Below are 15,435 nucleotides of genomic sequence, written 5' to 3' on the forward strand. Positions count from 1 at the left end.
ACATCTTGGAAACACTATATGTAACTGTTCTGTATGATACATGTTACTGAATATAGCATTGTATTTTATTTATTTACAAAACAGAAAATACAATTTCAGCAATGATATAGCTGTATCTTCAATAGCTTATACCATTAACCTATGCCATTGTTTCAATGACTTTAATCTGACTCCAAGTTGAATAGAAAAGTATTATCTGAGAGTAGACCTATAGATTTAAAAATATAATTCAGCAATTGAAAATGACTTTATGGACTTCAGTTTTGTAAATTCAGTTTTTTTCCCTAGAAGGTAAAAGATTATGTAAAATTGTGACCTTATAGAAAGAAAAAAGCTATAGCTTTCTTCAGTTGATTGTTGATAATATATTTCACATTTTTGTATTCTGCAGATTAGAAAAGCTTTGGAAATTGGTCTGACAGAACAATCATGAATGGATTAAGGAATTCAACTGCCTTGCCTGGTGGTCTTCTCCTTTTAATTGTTGCATTTTTGCTATGCCATGTGGACAAAGTACATACAGAACATCAACCTGAAGAAACCAACCATTCAGCAGAATGTTCTGGTTCCTATATCTGTAAGAAAGGTGTAATTTTGCCAATTTGGGAACCTCAAGATCCTTCATTTGGTGATAAAATAGCAAGAGCTACTGTATACTTTGTGGCCATGGTCTACATGTTTCTAGGAGTATCTATTATAGCAGATCGTTTCATGTCATCCATAGAAGTTATTACTTCCCAAGAGAGAGAGATAACAATCAAGAAACCCAATGGTGAGACCAGCAAGACAACAGTAAGAATTTGGAATGAAACTGTATCGAACTTAACATTGATGGCTTTGGGCTCTTCTGCACCTGAGATCCTCCTATCTGTCATTGAAGTGTGTGGCCATGGCTTCAAGGCAGGAGACCTTGGACCAAGCACTATTGTAGGAAGTGCTGCCTTTAATATGTTTGTCATTATAGCCATTTGTGTTTATGTTGTTCCTGATGGAGAAATCAGGAAGATTAAGCATCTTCGTGTGTTTTTTGTCACTGCAGCTTGGAGCATTTTTGCCTATACTTGGCTGTATTTAATTTTGTCAGTTATATCACCTGGGGAAGTAGAAGTCTGGGAAAGTTTACTCACTTTCTTCTTTTTTCCTATCTGTGTCGTGTTTGCATGGGTTGCTGATCGAAGGCTTTTATTCTACAAGTATGTATACAAGAAATACAGAGCTGGAAAGCAGAGAGGCATGATAATTGAACATGAGGGTGAAGGGCCACAATCTAAGGCTGATATTGAAATGGATGGAAAGATAGTTAATTCCCATGTTGAAAGTTTCTTGGATGGCACTCTGGTCCTAGAGGTGGATGAGAAGGATCAAGACGATGAAGAAGCAAGGAGAGAAATGGCTAGAATCCTGAAAGAATTGAAACAGAAGCATCCAGACAAAGAGATTGAACAGCTAATAGAACTAGCTAATTATCAAGTTCTGAGTCAGCAACAAAAGAGTCGCGCCTTTTATCGCATTCAGGCTACTCGGTTAATGACTGGAGCTGGTAACATATTGAAGCGACATGCAGCTGACCAAGCACGAAAAGCAGTCAGCATGCATGAGGTCAACTGTGAAGTGGCAGACAATGACCCTGTCAGTAAGATCTATTTTGAGCAGAGCACCTACCAGTGCCTTGAGAACTGTGGCACAGTAGCTCTAACAATTGCCCGTCGAGGTGGTGATTTGACCAAAACAGTCTTGGTTGATTTCAGAACAGAAGATGGTACAGCCAATGCAGGGTCTGATTACGAGTTTACAGAAGGAACAGTGGTATTTAAGCCAGGTGAGACGCAAAAAGAAATAAGAGTTGGTATAATTGATGATGACATATTTGAGGAAGATGAGAATTTCCTTGTTCACCTCAATAATGTGAAAGTGTCAGAACGATCTGAGGAAGGTGTTCTAGACGGCAACCACGTTGCAACTGTGGCTTGTCTGGGGTCACCTGCTACAGCGACTGTTACAATCTTTGATGATGATCATGCTGGCATATTTACTTTTGAGGAACCAGTCACTCATGTAAGTGAGAGCGTGGGGACCATGGAAGTGAAAGTGCTACGGACATCTGGAGCTCGAGGAAATGTTATTGTGCCATACAAAACAATTGAAGGCACAGCCAAAGGAGGTGGAGAGGACTTCGAGGACACCTGTGGAGAGCTTGAATTTCAGAATGATGAGATTGTGTAAGTAGTATTTAAACTTTTGGGGCTTATAAGTGTTTGTTTGCTTGCCTATCTGATAAAATATTCTATTCAGAGCATTTCATAATTAATGCTGCATCAAAAGCTGAAGACGCTTGTATAGTGACATTACTTTAAAATATAGCTCAAAAATGCTATTGGACTGTCCTGAAGATTTTGTGTGTGTCATGAAATAGTATGTGTGTGAAAGAGTGAGTCTATCAAAAAGAGTGAATTCTGAATGTGCAAATATAAATGCAAGTGTTTTGCATTGAAGCTACTTCATCAACCTTTCAGAAATTCAAGTCATTATTAAGTGAGAATAATAAAAAGCAGTATTGAAAATTGTAGTTTCGTTTTGTAAGCACAGACATATCCTGAACTCATCTCGTAGTCAAGAAGACCTTATATTTAGAACTAACTTAGGATGGGTCTATAACTATGACTAATAAATACAGTTAAGTTGATGGGTCTATAACTATGACTAATAAATACAGTTAGGTTGCAAGTTCAGAGAGAGTTGTCATTAGCCTTTGTGACATTATGAAACATTTATAGTTTGCACTTTGAAGTGAATGTTACCATGTGGGGAAAGGTCCAATTAGGCAAGGCAGCCAAGTTTGACAGTTTACAAATATGAAAGCAGTTAAAAAGGAAGCACTGCTGATAAGTATTTCCTGACTGCTAGGAAACTTTTCTTCTTTCACTTTTTTCCCATGTATGTATGGAATCCTAACACACAAATACACACATTTTTTTTCAGCTGATACTTTTACCTGGGTTCTCATAAAGAAAAAAATTCTAATGTGTAGTTTAAATATTTGCTCAGGCAATGGCAGCCAGGATCAAGCCTCCATTTGATCATGAAACTTACTGGGTAACTCTGGGCCAGCCCAAACTATCTTACAGTATGGCTGATAATAGATAATGTTGTTAGAATAAAAAAGGCCAAAGTTCTATAGCCATGGGTTTTGGGCTTAAAGTGTGGTCGGAGCTGCTGTCTTTCTATAAATCTTGGTCGGTGGGTGTGGAGTGCTGGCTTTGTTTCAGTAAATGGAATGATTGGTTGTGTGGTTGTATCATGATTGGTAGATTGGTGCTGATTAGTGCTGGCTGTGTGTCCGTTATTGTTTCGTGTTGTAACGGCCTGGGTAGTGGGTGGGGCTCATTTGCCAAGACAATCTCAATCTTACATGGGAAAAGACCCAAATACAACAAGACCAGCATACCTACACCCGTAAAAATCTACGAAAAGATTGTCTTGGCAACAATTCGGCAAGGTCTCATTCGCCATCTTCAGGCTGGAGATGGCGAGTGAGACCTCGCTGAAACGTTGCCAAGACAATCTCAATCTTTCATGGGAAAAGACCCGAATACAAGAAGACCAGCATACCTACACCCGTGAAAATTTACAAAAACAAATATATGTATAACTTCAACAAAATAGCTGGACTATGTAAATTGATTCTGCTTGCTTAAAGCCTAACACGGGCAGATCATAATCTCAACACCTAGTCTTAACACATGAAACATATGTGCTGAATCCAAGGACATTTTGTATAATTCTATGAAATTGAGCCATATTAAGCCATGAGTGCATAAGACCTCTCCTTCTATGTGTGTGTGTATGTATGTGTGTGTGTGTGTGTGTATATATATATATATATGTATGTATGTATGTATGTATGTATGTATGTATGTATGTATGTATATGTATGTGTGTGTGTGTGTATACACCACAGCAATAAACTAAGCCTTTGATTTTCTTCCTGAATGCATAATGTGTCAGTGAAATATGTATAAGGGCAGTTGCAATAGGAAATTATGTAAAATTTTAAACCACTCACTTCCTGTATTCTAAATCTTGAATTGTGTGGAAAGACATAAAAAGAGAAACAATCCTTTGTATTCTATAAAATACAAAGAAAAAACAATACCAGGATGTAAAAGTATTTACGTTATAAACAAATTAAGATAGCTGTCTGCTGATTAAGTGGAGTGCATATAAAATGCAATCTCTGTATGATCACTGAGGAGTGTTAGAAAGGCAGAGCATCTTTATAAGCACCAGTCTTTGATCTTGGGACTTGTCAGCTGACTTAGCGAATCTGTGCTTCATTTTTTATTAAAGATGCATGACCTTTTATCAGATGCAAATTAAAAAATGTCCTTCAGTCTTTTTGAAAAGAAAAAGATACAGAGGAAATGAGACTAATGTAATATTTTCCATAACTTTATGAAAGATTTGCTGCTGGCTATAAAAGAATGCAGATTGCATTCATTAAAGGTATCATTGTGCTTGTAGCAGTTAATGGGAAAATAGGAAAGAAAATGATATCCAAAATAATGCATTTTAAGAGATTTTTGCACTGTTGGCATTCCTTTTTCTTTCCGATATTTGGCATATACAGTTCTTACAACTATCATCATACAGAAAAATGAAGTTCCAAATTATTTTTTGTCAGTTTATCAATAATACCTAAAAGAAAACTTTCATTAATATTTCCACATGCGCACACAGACACACATTCTTATAAAAACTTTTCTTTCAAACTGTAATTCAAAGTAAATCTTAATCCACGTATTTTCCTATTGATCTAACATTTTTTCCTTAGGCTTTTCATCCATTTTATCATACAATCCTTAACATTTTCATCTTCCAAGTTCTTCCTAAATAGTATTTTATAAACTTTAGAAATCGTGATTATTCCTGAACATAAATTCCATTCAAATTCAGATTTGTCAGCTGCAAAAACAAAACTTTTTTATCAAGTTTAAACCTTTCAAATATTCTATGATAATTAAACCTTTCACAATTAAATCAATCACTTACTAGTAGTTCCCTAGTTTTTAACCTTAGATTCTTCTTTTTGCAATAACAATAGATGATATGTAATCCATTTGGATTCAATTAATATCACTTTCTAGTGTGATGATATCCACAATGATGTCTTAGTGGAAAGTCTTCTTTTATACTTCAACCAGACACAATCAATCAACTGCCTAATAAAATGATTCTTAAAATCTATGTTAAACTTTATCTTATTATATCATAAATAAGCAAGCCACACAAATCTCAGATCAAAGCCTTCAAGATTTAACAGCCTTTGATTCTCAGAGTCATCCAGTCTTTCAACCGTACCAAACAAAATGCAACATAATACAATCTAAGGTCAGGCAAACCAAGATCTCCCCCTTCTTTCTCATTTTGTAAAAGTTTATATTTACAGTAATTCTTGATTTTTTTATTTTGTCAGATAAATTTTAAAAATATCCTTCTGCCATTGTTTAAAGGAGAAGTCTTTAATGAAAATTAGCATAGCATAGCATAGCACAGCACCTTGGAGGTCTTCTAGTCCAGCCCAATGCTCAAGCAGGAGAACCTATACAATCCCAGACAAGTGACCGTCCAGTCTCTTCTTAAAAATCTCCAGTAATGGAGCACCCACAATTTTTGAATGCAAGCTGTACCACTGGTTAATTGTCCTTGCTGTTAGGCAGTTCCTCCTTAATTCCATGTTGCTTGGTTTCCAACCATTATTTCTTATCCTGCCCTCTGGTGCTTTGGAGAATAATTTGACCCTCTCTTCTTTGTGGCAGCCTCTCAAATACTGAAATACTGCTATCATGTTACCCCTAATTCTTCTTTTCTCTAGACTAGCCAGACCCAAAATCTGCAGCCATTCTTCATATGGTTTCATCTTCAGGGCTTTGTTCATCTTAGTTTCTCTTCTCTATAGTCTAAAAGAGAAATAGCATTCTGGGTAAGATAGACATTTTAACAACATAATTTTTCCCATCAGTAGTTTTTCCCATCTGGAAATCTAATTTTAGCTGACTCTACATTTTAACATAGTTGTATACAATATAGTATACAATATAGCAGTAATCTTATTGATAGTTTTATGATTTTGCTTGTAACAAGAAACCAATTATACATGATAAGCATCTGAACAACAAATGATTTCTCAGATAGGTCAGTGAATAGAACTTTTTAAAAAAGGAAGGGGGATTAAAAAGGACAGAGACACATTAGAGCTGCATGCTGGGTGAGCTTTAAGTCTAAAATTCTTAGTTAAAATCCATAGAATGTATGATCACTTATGAATATGGTTTCTTTTAGTCTCTTACATTCATTTCACCAGAATCCAATTATATAAAAAGGTTGCCTCATCCTGCCTATGGATCATCCCCATCCATTATGATATGTTTTCTGTTCATTTTTTCCTCACAGCATATCAAACAACTTCAGGGTAAACTTAAAGTCATTGTTTATATTGGAGAAAAATCTGTAATTTATTTTCTGATAGATTCAGTAACATTCTGTGGGTAAGGAAACAGAGTGTACCTTTCAAGCAGCAGGAGTACAACTGTCTAAAATCATGATTGGTTACAAAGGCCAAAGACAAAAATATATACCATAGTTTATCTGTCAATCACAAAACAACTGAATGCCTTGTGCATCGATGAGAAATCCCAAAAATTCTACTTGGGGAACAGCAATTTCGCATTTGCTGCGCTTTAGTTTCAGTCCTGCCTCCCTAAAACGTGTGAGAACCTCCCGCAGTATTTTCAGGAGTTCCGAGTGGCTAGGGGCTGCGACCAGGACGTCGTCAAAGTAAGGAACGACGCCGGGGAGCCCGTGGAGCAACCGCTCCATAAGGCTCTGAAATATCCCCGGGGCAACCGAAACGCCGAATTGGAGACGGCGGCAACGGAAAGCCCCGCGGTGGGTGACGATGGTCTGGGCTGTAGCCGCGTCATCGTCTACGGGAAGCTGCTGGTAGGCCTGTGCCATATCTAGCTTGGCGAAAATACGGCCTTGCCCTAAGGAGTGGAGTAGATGTTGCACTACGGGAACGGGATATGGATTTGCCTGCAGGGCCAAATTGATGGTCGACTTATAGTCGGCACATATCCTCACCGATCCGTCGGGTTTGACCGGGAGTACTATGGGAGTTTCCCAACGGGCATGATCTACGGGCTCGATTACCCCCTGCTCTATAAGCTTATCAAGTTCAGCATCTACCTTTGCTCTCAATGCGAGGGGAACCCTGCGTGCCTTCAGCCTAATGGGCGCGACCTGGGGATCGAGGCAAAGGGAAATGGGGGTGCCCTTATAACAGCCCAATCTCCCATCGAACACATCTGCAAACTCGTCTAACACACTATCTACAGTGCGGGGAACTACCCTGTGCACCCCTTCTATAGTGAGACCCAAAGCGGGAAACCAATCCAACCCAAGGAGAGCGGGCAGGTCGTTCCTAACAATTAAAACTGGAAGTTTTCCTTTAAAATCTCCATATTCCACCCGGATGTGGAATATTCCTGCCGTGGGAATCCCATTTCCCTGGTAATCTAGAAGGGAAACCCCAGCGGGGCGCAATTTACTCTGGGGAACCCTGGGGCAAAGGCGGGAAAACAAAGCCCAAGATAGAAGGGAACGGGAAGACCCAGAGTCCACCTCCATTCGGCAAGGCTGACCTTCGAGACGGACGACGGTGCTAATTTTACGATGGCCGGCGGGAACGTGAGAAGCCTGATAGACCACGCAGTCGGCGCTGGAGGGCTGATAGGTTGAATGGCAGTCCTCAGCTCGCCTCGCAGAACGTAGTTGTTGGCGGCCTTTCAGTGCCTGGCGCTGGTCGCTGGGCTGCATAAACGACGGGGCTGGCACAAGAGCCCGGCAGACCCTGGCGAGGTGTCCTTCTCCTCGGCAACGGCGGCAGACGGCAGAACGAAACGGGCAGGATGCGCGGCTATGGCGACCGCCGCATCCGCGACAAGGGGCGTTTGAGACTGGCTGAACGGGCGTCGATGGTTGCTGATGTGGCCTCCGCTTCGATTGCGTCCTCATTTGTCCGACGGTTTCCTCCTCCTCATCTTCCGAAGGAGAGGGGTCGTCGACGAGGTTCGTCTGGGTGGAAGGCGTTGCAGCGGTTTGCGCGGGGGTTTTCAGCTGGAGGCGTTCGATGTCGGCCGTGGATTGTTCGGAGAGCTCTGCTGCTCGTGCGGTCTCCACGGCTTGCACCAAGGTAATTTTGTGGTTCCGGAGCATACGGCTGCGCAATTGCACGTCGCGGACCCCGCATACAAACTGCTCCACGAGGTTCTCCTCCAGGTCTGCAAAATCGCACTGAGCGGCCACTGTGCGCAAAGCCTCTAGAAACTGGCTGATGGATTCGTTGGGCTTCTGCACTCGGCGGCGAAAAGTAAAACGACGTGCGATCAGAGAAGGTGAGGGGGCGTAATGGTCCCTCAGCCTGGACATCAGCTCATCCCACCCAAGTTTGTAGGCTGGCCTCGGGGCGGCCAGAGCTCTCGCAGAGGCAAACATGGAAGGCTCACAGCAGGACAAGAAAAAAACTGCATTTCTCCTCGTCAGTCTGTGCCCGGTTCTTCGATGCAATTAAATAACACTCGAAACGCTCCATGAAACCGTCCCATGATTCTCCGGCAGATCCAAACGGCGCGAAGGGAGGAAGCGATGACGCCATTGTGGTATGAAAAACCCGAGAGGGAAGAAGACGGCAAGAAAATTTACGTTCGCTGCCGGAGTTCTCAACCTGAGGAGCGGATTCGTGTTGCTTCAGACGCGGTGGCAAGCTGGCTTGTTCTCCTCCGTGGTCACGGGAATCTCATCCCACCTTCGTCGCCAGTTTTGCATCTTGGAGCGAAGGGAGAGGACGCGACAAGAGGTGTAGCAAAGCAGTAACCTTTATTCAAAGCATAGTAACTGCGATTCGACGTGGCGTGGTTCGCGCCAAACATTTATACCCCCAAGTTTGAACAATGAGCCAATAGGGCGTCGAGTAGCTCGACCAATCGGAGAGAGGATTAAACCGGCTCCGCCCAAGAACCAATCAGAGAGGGAGACCTTACCTCCCGCGCTAGTATTCAACAAATAACCTTCAGCTAGTTCTAACTGTTTGACCAAATTTTTCTTGAAGCCCAAGCATTAACACAGAGTTTTAACTATGCCATGCGCTTGCTAATTAATGGTGTTATACTTAAAATTCCAGCTATCCACAGGAACCTATGCTTAAATGTTAATATTAATATTCACATTACTTAAAATCTTCCACACACCACAGTTTTTGAATGGAGCAGTCTTCTAATATCTGTTGTTTTGGCAATTCCAAATATGGACATAAGCTTCCTTTTATTGGTAAGGAACACACATAATAAAACTTAAAATTATTCACCAGGGTTCAGTAATTGTGGTAGCCTGTTTTCTTCTTTCATTTTTAAAATTTTCACCAGAATGTGAGAAGTTTCAAGATTCCAATAAATCAGCTTTGTATGCTTCTGAAATTGCTCATCAAGAATTTGACATGAGAAAGAGTAATATGTTCGAATCTTAAATGCTAATACTGCTCCAAATGGAAGAAGAAAATCTAATCTCTTGGAAGGCCATTAATGAAGGTGGAAAACAGATTTCATCAATTCTACTTCCTATCCACTGTCTGCTTCCATAAGTAAGAGCATCTTTTAAAATAGCATCAGAGGGACGTCAAAGATGGAAGAAAGAATATTTAACAATAATCCTGTCCTTTGCCTTTAAATAGAAACCTTCCTTGTATTTTCAGTCCCTCTGTGGTTTGATGGAGCCCTTCTGCTTATAGAAAATCTACCTTGGATCCAAAGCACTGTATCCATATCAGTTCTGAATGATGGAGGTAGAAATAATGATATACAGTTATTTGTGTACTGCTTTTAAATAATGCTCTAAAGGCATATACTGTGTGCTAGTTTGTGTTATAGGCCGCTATTATTGCATCAAAATTGTAGCTGTAATGATTCTTAACCGTTTTTAAGAGTAAGCTGTTGAAGAAGAAAACTTCTAATTTACTTTTCTATTTATATGGCAGAAAGAGTGATCAACCACACTCAAATGGATTATGGTATTTTCCCATTTGTGTTATAATATTTATATTATATATATTTCGAAACTTAATAAAATTATTTGCAAAAAGTTCAACTCATGTTTGAAATCCTGGAAAAACTTCCAGGAGATATGCTGGGGTGAACTATTTCTTAGAATTCTGCCATTTCCCTGCCAGGCTCCACAACTGCATTGTGTATATGCATGCAAGATCTATAATTTAGGTACTGTTCTTGATATAACACAGACAAGTATACAATGTGTCATGCTTTACAGCTTCTTGTGTTATCATACTGTCAGCTTTGCAACTTCATTCAAAACAATGAAAAGTAACATTTCTCATTTGGACATATTAAATTATTATTTACAATGTTCAGTTAAAAGATTTTAGTTATTCAACCTGTCTTTTCTTTTTTGTCCTTATATGGCTAAGAACTTTACTTGGCTTTTCAGTAGCCTGCCAGGCATGTTAACCGAAATGGGCCAGGGGAAAAAAAATAAATGAGGCCAAGGAGAAAACTAAATTTGATTATGTTTAGATTTCGTTTCAATTCATTGATGTTTGATTAATTTGTTATATGGAGTAATATTATCCCCTTTTGTATCAGACTTTTATTTTCTAGTATATTAAAAAATGGATCAACTTTGAAGGGGCTATGGGCCCACCTCAGAGGCTGTTAAGGGCTTTCTGCAGAATCTTCAGTTAGAGATCTGTCTTGATTAATTTGGCCACTGCAGCCACGTCCCCTATTCGGTCAAGCCAAGCTTTCTGGGATGAAGATTTGAATTAAATGGATTCCTCAGTATAATTTAAGAGAAAGAATATTGAATCAGGCAGCCACTGATATATTCCAGAAGCAAGAAAAGTAAAAGAAAAAAATGCATTGCAGAGAACAAGAATATTGTATAGTACATACATTTGCTATTTTAAATAAAGATGCTACTTTCTGTAGTGCCAATTTCAAGACTTACCAAGTGTTAATGTAGTCATACATGTTCACTGCATAGTATGGAATATCTATCCTATAACGATTTGTGGCTTGTTACTATCCATTTTTTATCATTCATTAAAAATATAGTTCACTCTCTTTTCAGACACCTACTCACCCACCCACACAACATACAGTACTAGATCTAGCAAGTTTTTAAATTTTACTCTTTTTTTCTGTTTGGAGATTTTGCAGTAGCAGTGGGTTTTTATTTATTTTATTGTCATAGTCCAAAAGATTATGTGTGAGACGGGAGAATATGAACAGCTGAAAGACTAGAGCAAATTTCATCTTAACTGAGTAAAAATTCCTGAAATCCTTCACATGTATTGTATATTTTGAATAGTATAATTGCGTACATTAGTTCTGATTTAGAATTAGTCATATGTAAATCAGATTACTAGCTATTGATTTAAGCTATGTTGATTCATCCTGTAAAGAATGACTAATTGAAACAGGCTAGGGGAATATGTCCGTATAAACATAAGGCCATGTAGGCCTAACTTACTCTTTTAGCTTAGTATATGTTTTTTGACTTTGTCTTTTTGACCACATCATCATGGATACTATTTTGGGGGATTATGAAAATAAAATAAACAAGAACCCTCTGCTGCTGCAAAATCTCCACATGGAAAAAAAGAGTAAAATTTTTAAAAAACGTTGCTAGATCTATTAGTACTGGCATCAGTAACCATACTGAAATGGTTAAGATGGCATCAGTAACCATACAATCAGAGCCCCATCTCTTTCATTGTGTGGTTGTAGCTGCCATTTCAACTATTTCACCACCTTCCCTCCATGGACACCCATAATAGGATGTCTTGCTTTATTTAAAAAAAAAAAAAAAAAGGTAGTCCTCAACTTACAATTGTGTCTTAGCAACCATTTGAAGTTACGACAGACCCCAAAGCAACTTGGAATCGAAGTTCTGATGTCATATGATCACATTTTGGACATTCAGCATCCAGCAACCCATTAACAAACATTTTACAGGATCACATGATCATGATCATCATGATTTATTATTTTTTGTCAGAAACCATTTACAGTCGGACCTTGGGTCCCAAACGGCTCAGTCCATAAACAATTTGAGTGTCAATCTAAATGTTTCACTCAGATCACGAATACATCCTCGGGTGCTGAATAAACACAGCCACGTCGCACCAGTTTTTGTATGTGCGCGCATGCACAGTCAGTCTTGCTTCTGGTCATGACCAAAATGGTTGCTGACCGAAGTCCTGGAACAGATTACAGTCAGCACCCAAGGCCTCATTGTATTTACAATTTGTAGACAATGTGTTCACTTAACAACCAGAGTGTTTGCTTAATAACTGGTGACTTGTTTAACGGTTGCCACAAAAAAGTCATAAAGTCAGGTCAGCCTCTTGATGACCTGCTTAATGTCTGGCATGACTTATGACAGTGATTCCAGGTTCAATTATGATTGTAAGTCAAGGACTACCTGTAGTGATGTTTTGTAACATAAGGTTTTTTCCCTTAAATTCATGTTCTTCCAAATGCTTATTCTTATTAACACCACTCTAATCCCACTCTAGATATCCATTCCTTAATTATTCAGAAACTGCTATGCAGTTTAAACATAAGCAAGATTATCTTAAGTCATCAAAGAACTAAGTCCTAATGTGTTACGACTTAGTTCTTTGATGATTCAGGAGGTATGTTTAGGCATTTAGTTTTAATTTTTCAACCTATAGCAATTCAGTTTAATGTGATAATGAAAATTAAAATGGCATGCTGACATTTGATATTTAAAATGCTATGCTGATATTTGATTTAATTGTCACTTGTTTTTGTAGATTTGTAGATTTGTAGATTTATTATAATTTATAGGCCGCCCTTTTCCCTGAGGGGACTCAGGGCGGCTTACAAAAACACGGGAAAGGGGGTACAAAGACAAACAGCATAAGACAGTACATAATATTAAAAAATAGAGCACAACATTCATTCATCATTCGGGAGGGGACGAACTAAGATTTTTATCCCCAGGCCTGACGGGATAGCCAGATCTTAAGGGCTGTGCGGAAGGCCTGGGCGGTGGTGAGGGTGCGGATCTCCACGGGGAGATTGTTCCATAGCGTCGGAGCTGCGACTGAGAAGGCTCTCCTCCGCGTAGTCGCCAGTCGGCACTGACTGGCGGATGGAATTCGGAGGAGGCCTACCCTGTGCGATCTGATGGGACGCAGGGAGGTAATTGGCAGAAGGCGGTCTCTCAAATAGCCAGATCCACTACCATGGAGCGCTTTGTGAGTGGTAAGTAGGACCTTGAAGTGCACCCGGAGACCAACAGGTAGCCAGCGCAGCTCACGGAGGATCGGTGTTATGTGGGCGAACCGTGGTGCGCCCACGATCACTCGCGCGGCCGCATTCTGGACTAGCTGAAGTCGCCGGATGCTCTTCAAGGGCAGCCCCATGTAGAGCACGTTGCAGTATTCCAGCCTAGAGATCACAAGGGCTCGAGTGACTGTTGTGAGGGCCTCCCTGTTCAGGTAGGGCCGCAACTGGCGCATCAGGCGAACCTGAGCAAATGCCCCCCTGGTCACAGCTGACAAATGATGGTCGAAACTCAGCTGTGGGTCCAGGAGGACTCCCAAGTTGCGGACCCTGTCTGAGGGGTATAAATTTTGTCCCCCCAGCCTGATTGATGGAACATTAGCCAAATTATTGGGAGGAAAACACAACAGCCACTCGGTCTTTTCCGGGTTGAGCACCAGTTTGTTAGCTCTCATCCAGTCTTTAACAGCCTCAAGGCCTCGGTTCATCACTTCCACCGCTTCATTGAGTTGGCACGGGGCGGACAGATACAACTGTGTATCGTCCGCATATTGGTGGTATTTTATCCCGTGCCTCCGAATGATCTCGCCCAGCGGTTTCATGTATATGTTAAATAGTAGGGGTGATAAGACCGAACCCTGCGGCACCCCACAAGTAAGGGGCCTCGGGGACGATCTCTGCCCCCCCACCAACACCGACTGCGACCTGTCCGAGAGGTAGGAGGAGAACCACTGCAGAACAGTGCCGCCCACCCCCACCTCCCGCAGTCGTCGCAGAAGGATACCATGGTCGATGGTATCGAAAGCCGCTGAGAGGTCAAGGAGAACCAGGATGGACGCATGGCCTCCATCTCTGGCTCTCCAGAGATCATCGGTCAATGCGACCAAAGCGGTTTCTGTGCTGTAACCGGGCCTGAAGCCAGACTGGAAGGGGTCAAGATAGTTAGCTTCCTCCAAGGTACGCTGAAGCTGGAGAGCCACCACCTTCTCAACAACCTTCCCCACAAAGGGGAGGTTGGAGACTGGACGGTAGTTGTTAAGAATTGCTGGATCCAAAGACGGTTTCTTCAGGAGGGGTCTCACCACCGCCGCCTTCAGCGCGGTGGGGAGATGCCCCTCCCGAAGAGAGGTGGTAACAACCGCCTGGATCCAGCCTCGTGTCACCTCACTGCTGCTGGCAACCAGCCAGGAGGGACACGGGTCCAGAATACAGGTGGAGGCGCTCACAGCTCGCATAGCCTTGTCCACATCCCCGGAGGCAACATCCTGAAACTCAACCCAGAGATGGTCTGCCAGATCATTCCCTTGTGTCTCGACTGGATCTGCAGGAGTGGAGTCCAGGTCCGATCGAAACCGAGCAACTTTGTCCGCCAAGAACTGTACATACTCCTCAGCCTTACCCTGTAAGGGGTTCTCCGTCTCCCTCCTATTCAGGAGGGAGCGGGTTATCCTAAACAGGGCGGCTGGGCGGGACTCGGCGGACGCTACCAAGGAGGCAATGTGTGATCTTTTGGCTGTTCTTAGAGCCCGAATATACTCCTTGGTGCAAGCTGTCAACAGTGCCCGGCTCGACTCGGACCTATCAGACCTCCACAGGTGCTCTAGGCGTCTCCTCCGGCGCTTTATCTCACGGAGCTCCTCGGTGAACCAAGGAGGCCTCCGTGGGCCGCTGACCCAGAGGGGCCGTAGTGGCGCAATCCGGTTTAGAGACTCTGATGCTGCCGAGTGCCAGGCAGCAGCAAGAGTCTCCGCCGAACTGTGGGCGAGAGCATCTGGAATAACCCCAAGCTCCGTCTGGAACCTTACTGGGTCCATAAGTCGCCTGGGGCGGAACCACCTGGTCGGTTCCTCCTCCCTACGGTGGGGGTTTGGCCTCCGGAAGTCTAGCCTCAGTAGGCAGTGGTCTGACCACGACAGGGGAATGATCTCATTTCCCCTCAGACCAAGATCATAACTCCACTGCTCCGAGAGGAATACGAGGTCGAGCGTGTGACCCGCTGAGTGGGTTGGGCCTCGAATTACTTGGGTCAAGTCCATGACTGTCATGGAAGCCA

The 15,435-nt window shown here is 41.9% G+C and overlaps 1 protein-coding gene across 1 annotated transcript in view; it reads left to right on the forward strand.

Moving 5' to 3' along the window:
• The first annotated feature begins 403 nt into the window (after nt 1–403).
• The window catches only part of SLC8A1 (solute carrier family 8 member A1), a 224,081-nt gene continuing 209,049 nt past the window's right edge, over nt 404–15,435 (forward strand). The window contains 1 exon segment of the mRNA XM_032215783.1: nt 404–2,219. Within this exon segment, the coding sequence (XP_032071674.1) occupies nt 430–2,219 (1,790 nt within the window). The 5' untranslated portion in view covers nt 404–429.

This window comes from Thamnophis elegans, chromosome 4 (genome assembly GCF_009769535.1).
Source record: "Thamnophis elegans isolate rThaEle1 chromosome 4, rThaEle1.pri, whole genome shotgun sequence".
Lineage (NCBI taxonomy): Eukaryota > Metazoa > Chordata > Lepidosauria > Squamata > Colubridae > Thamnophis > Thamnophis elegans.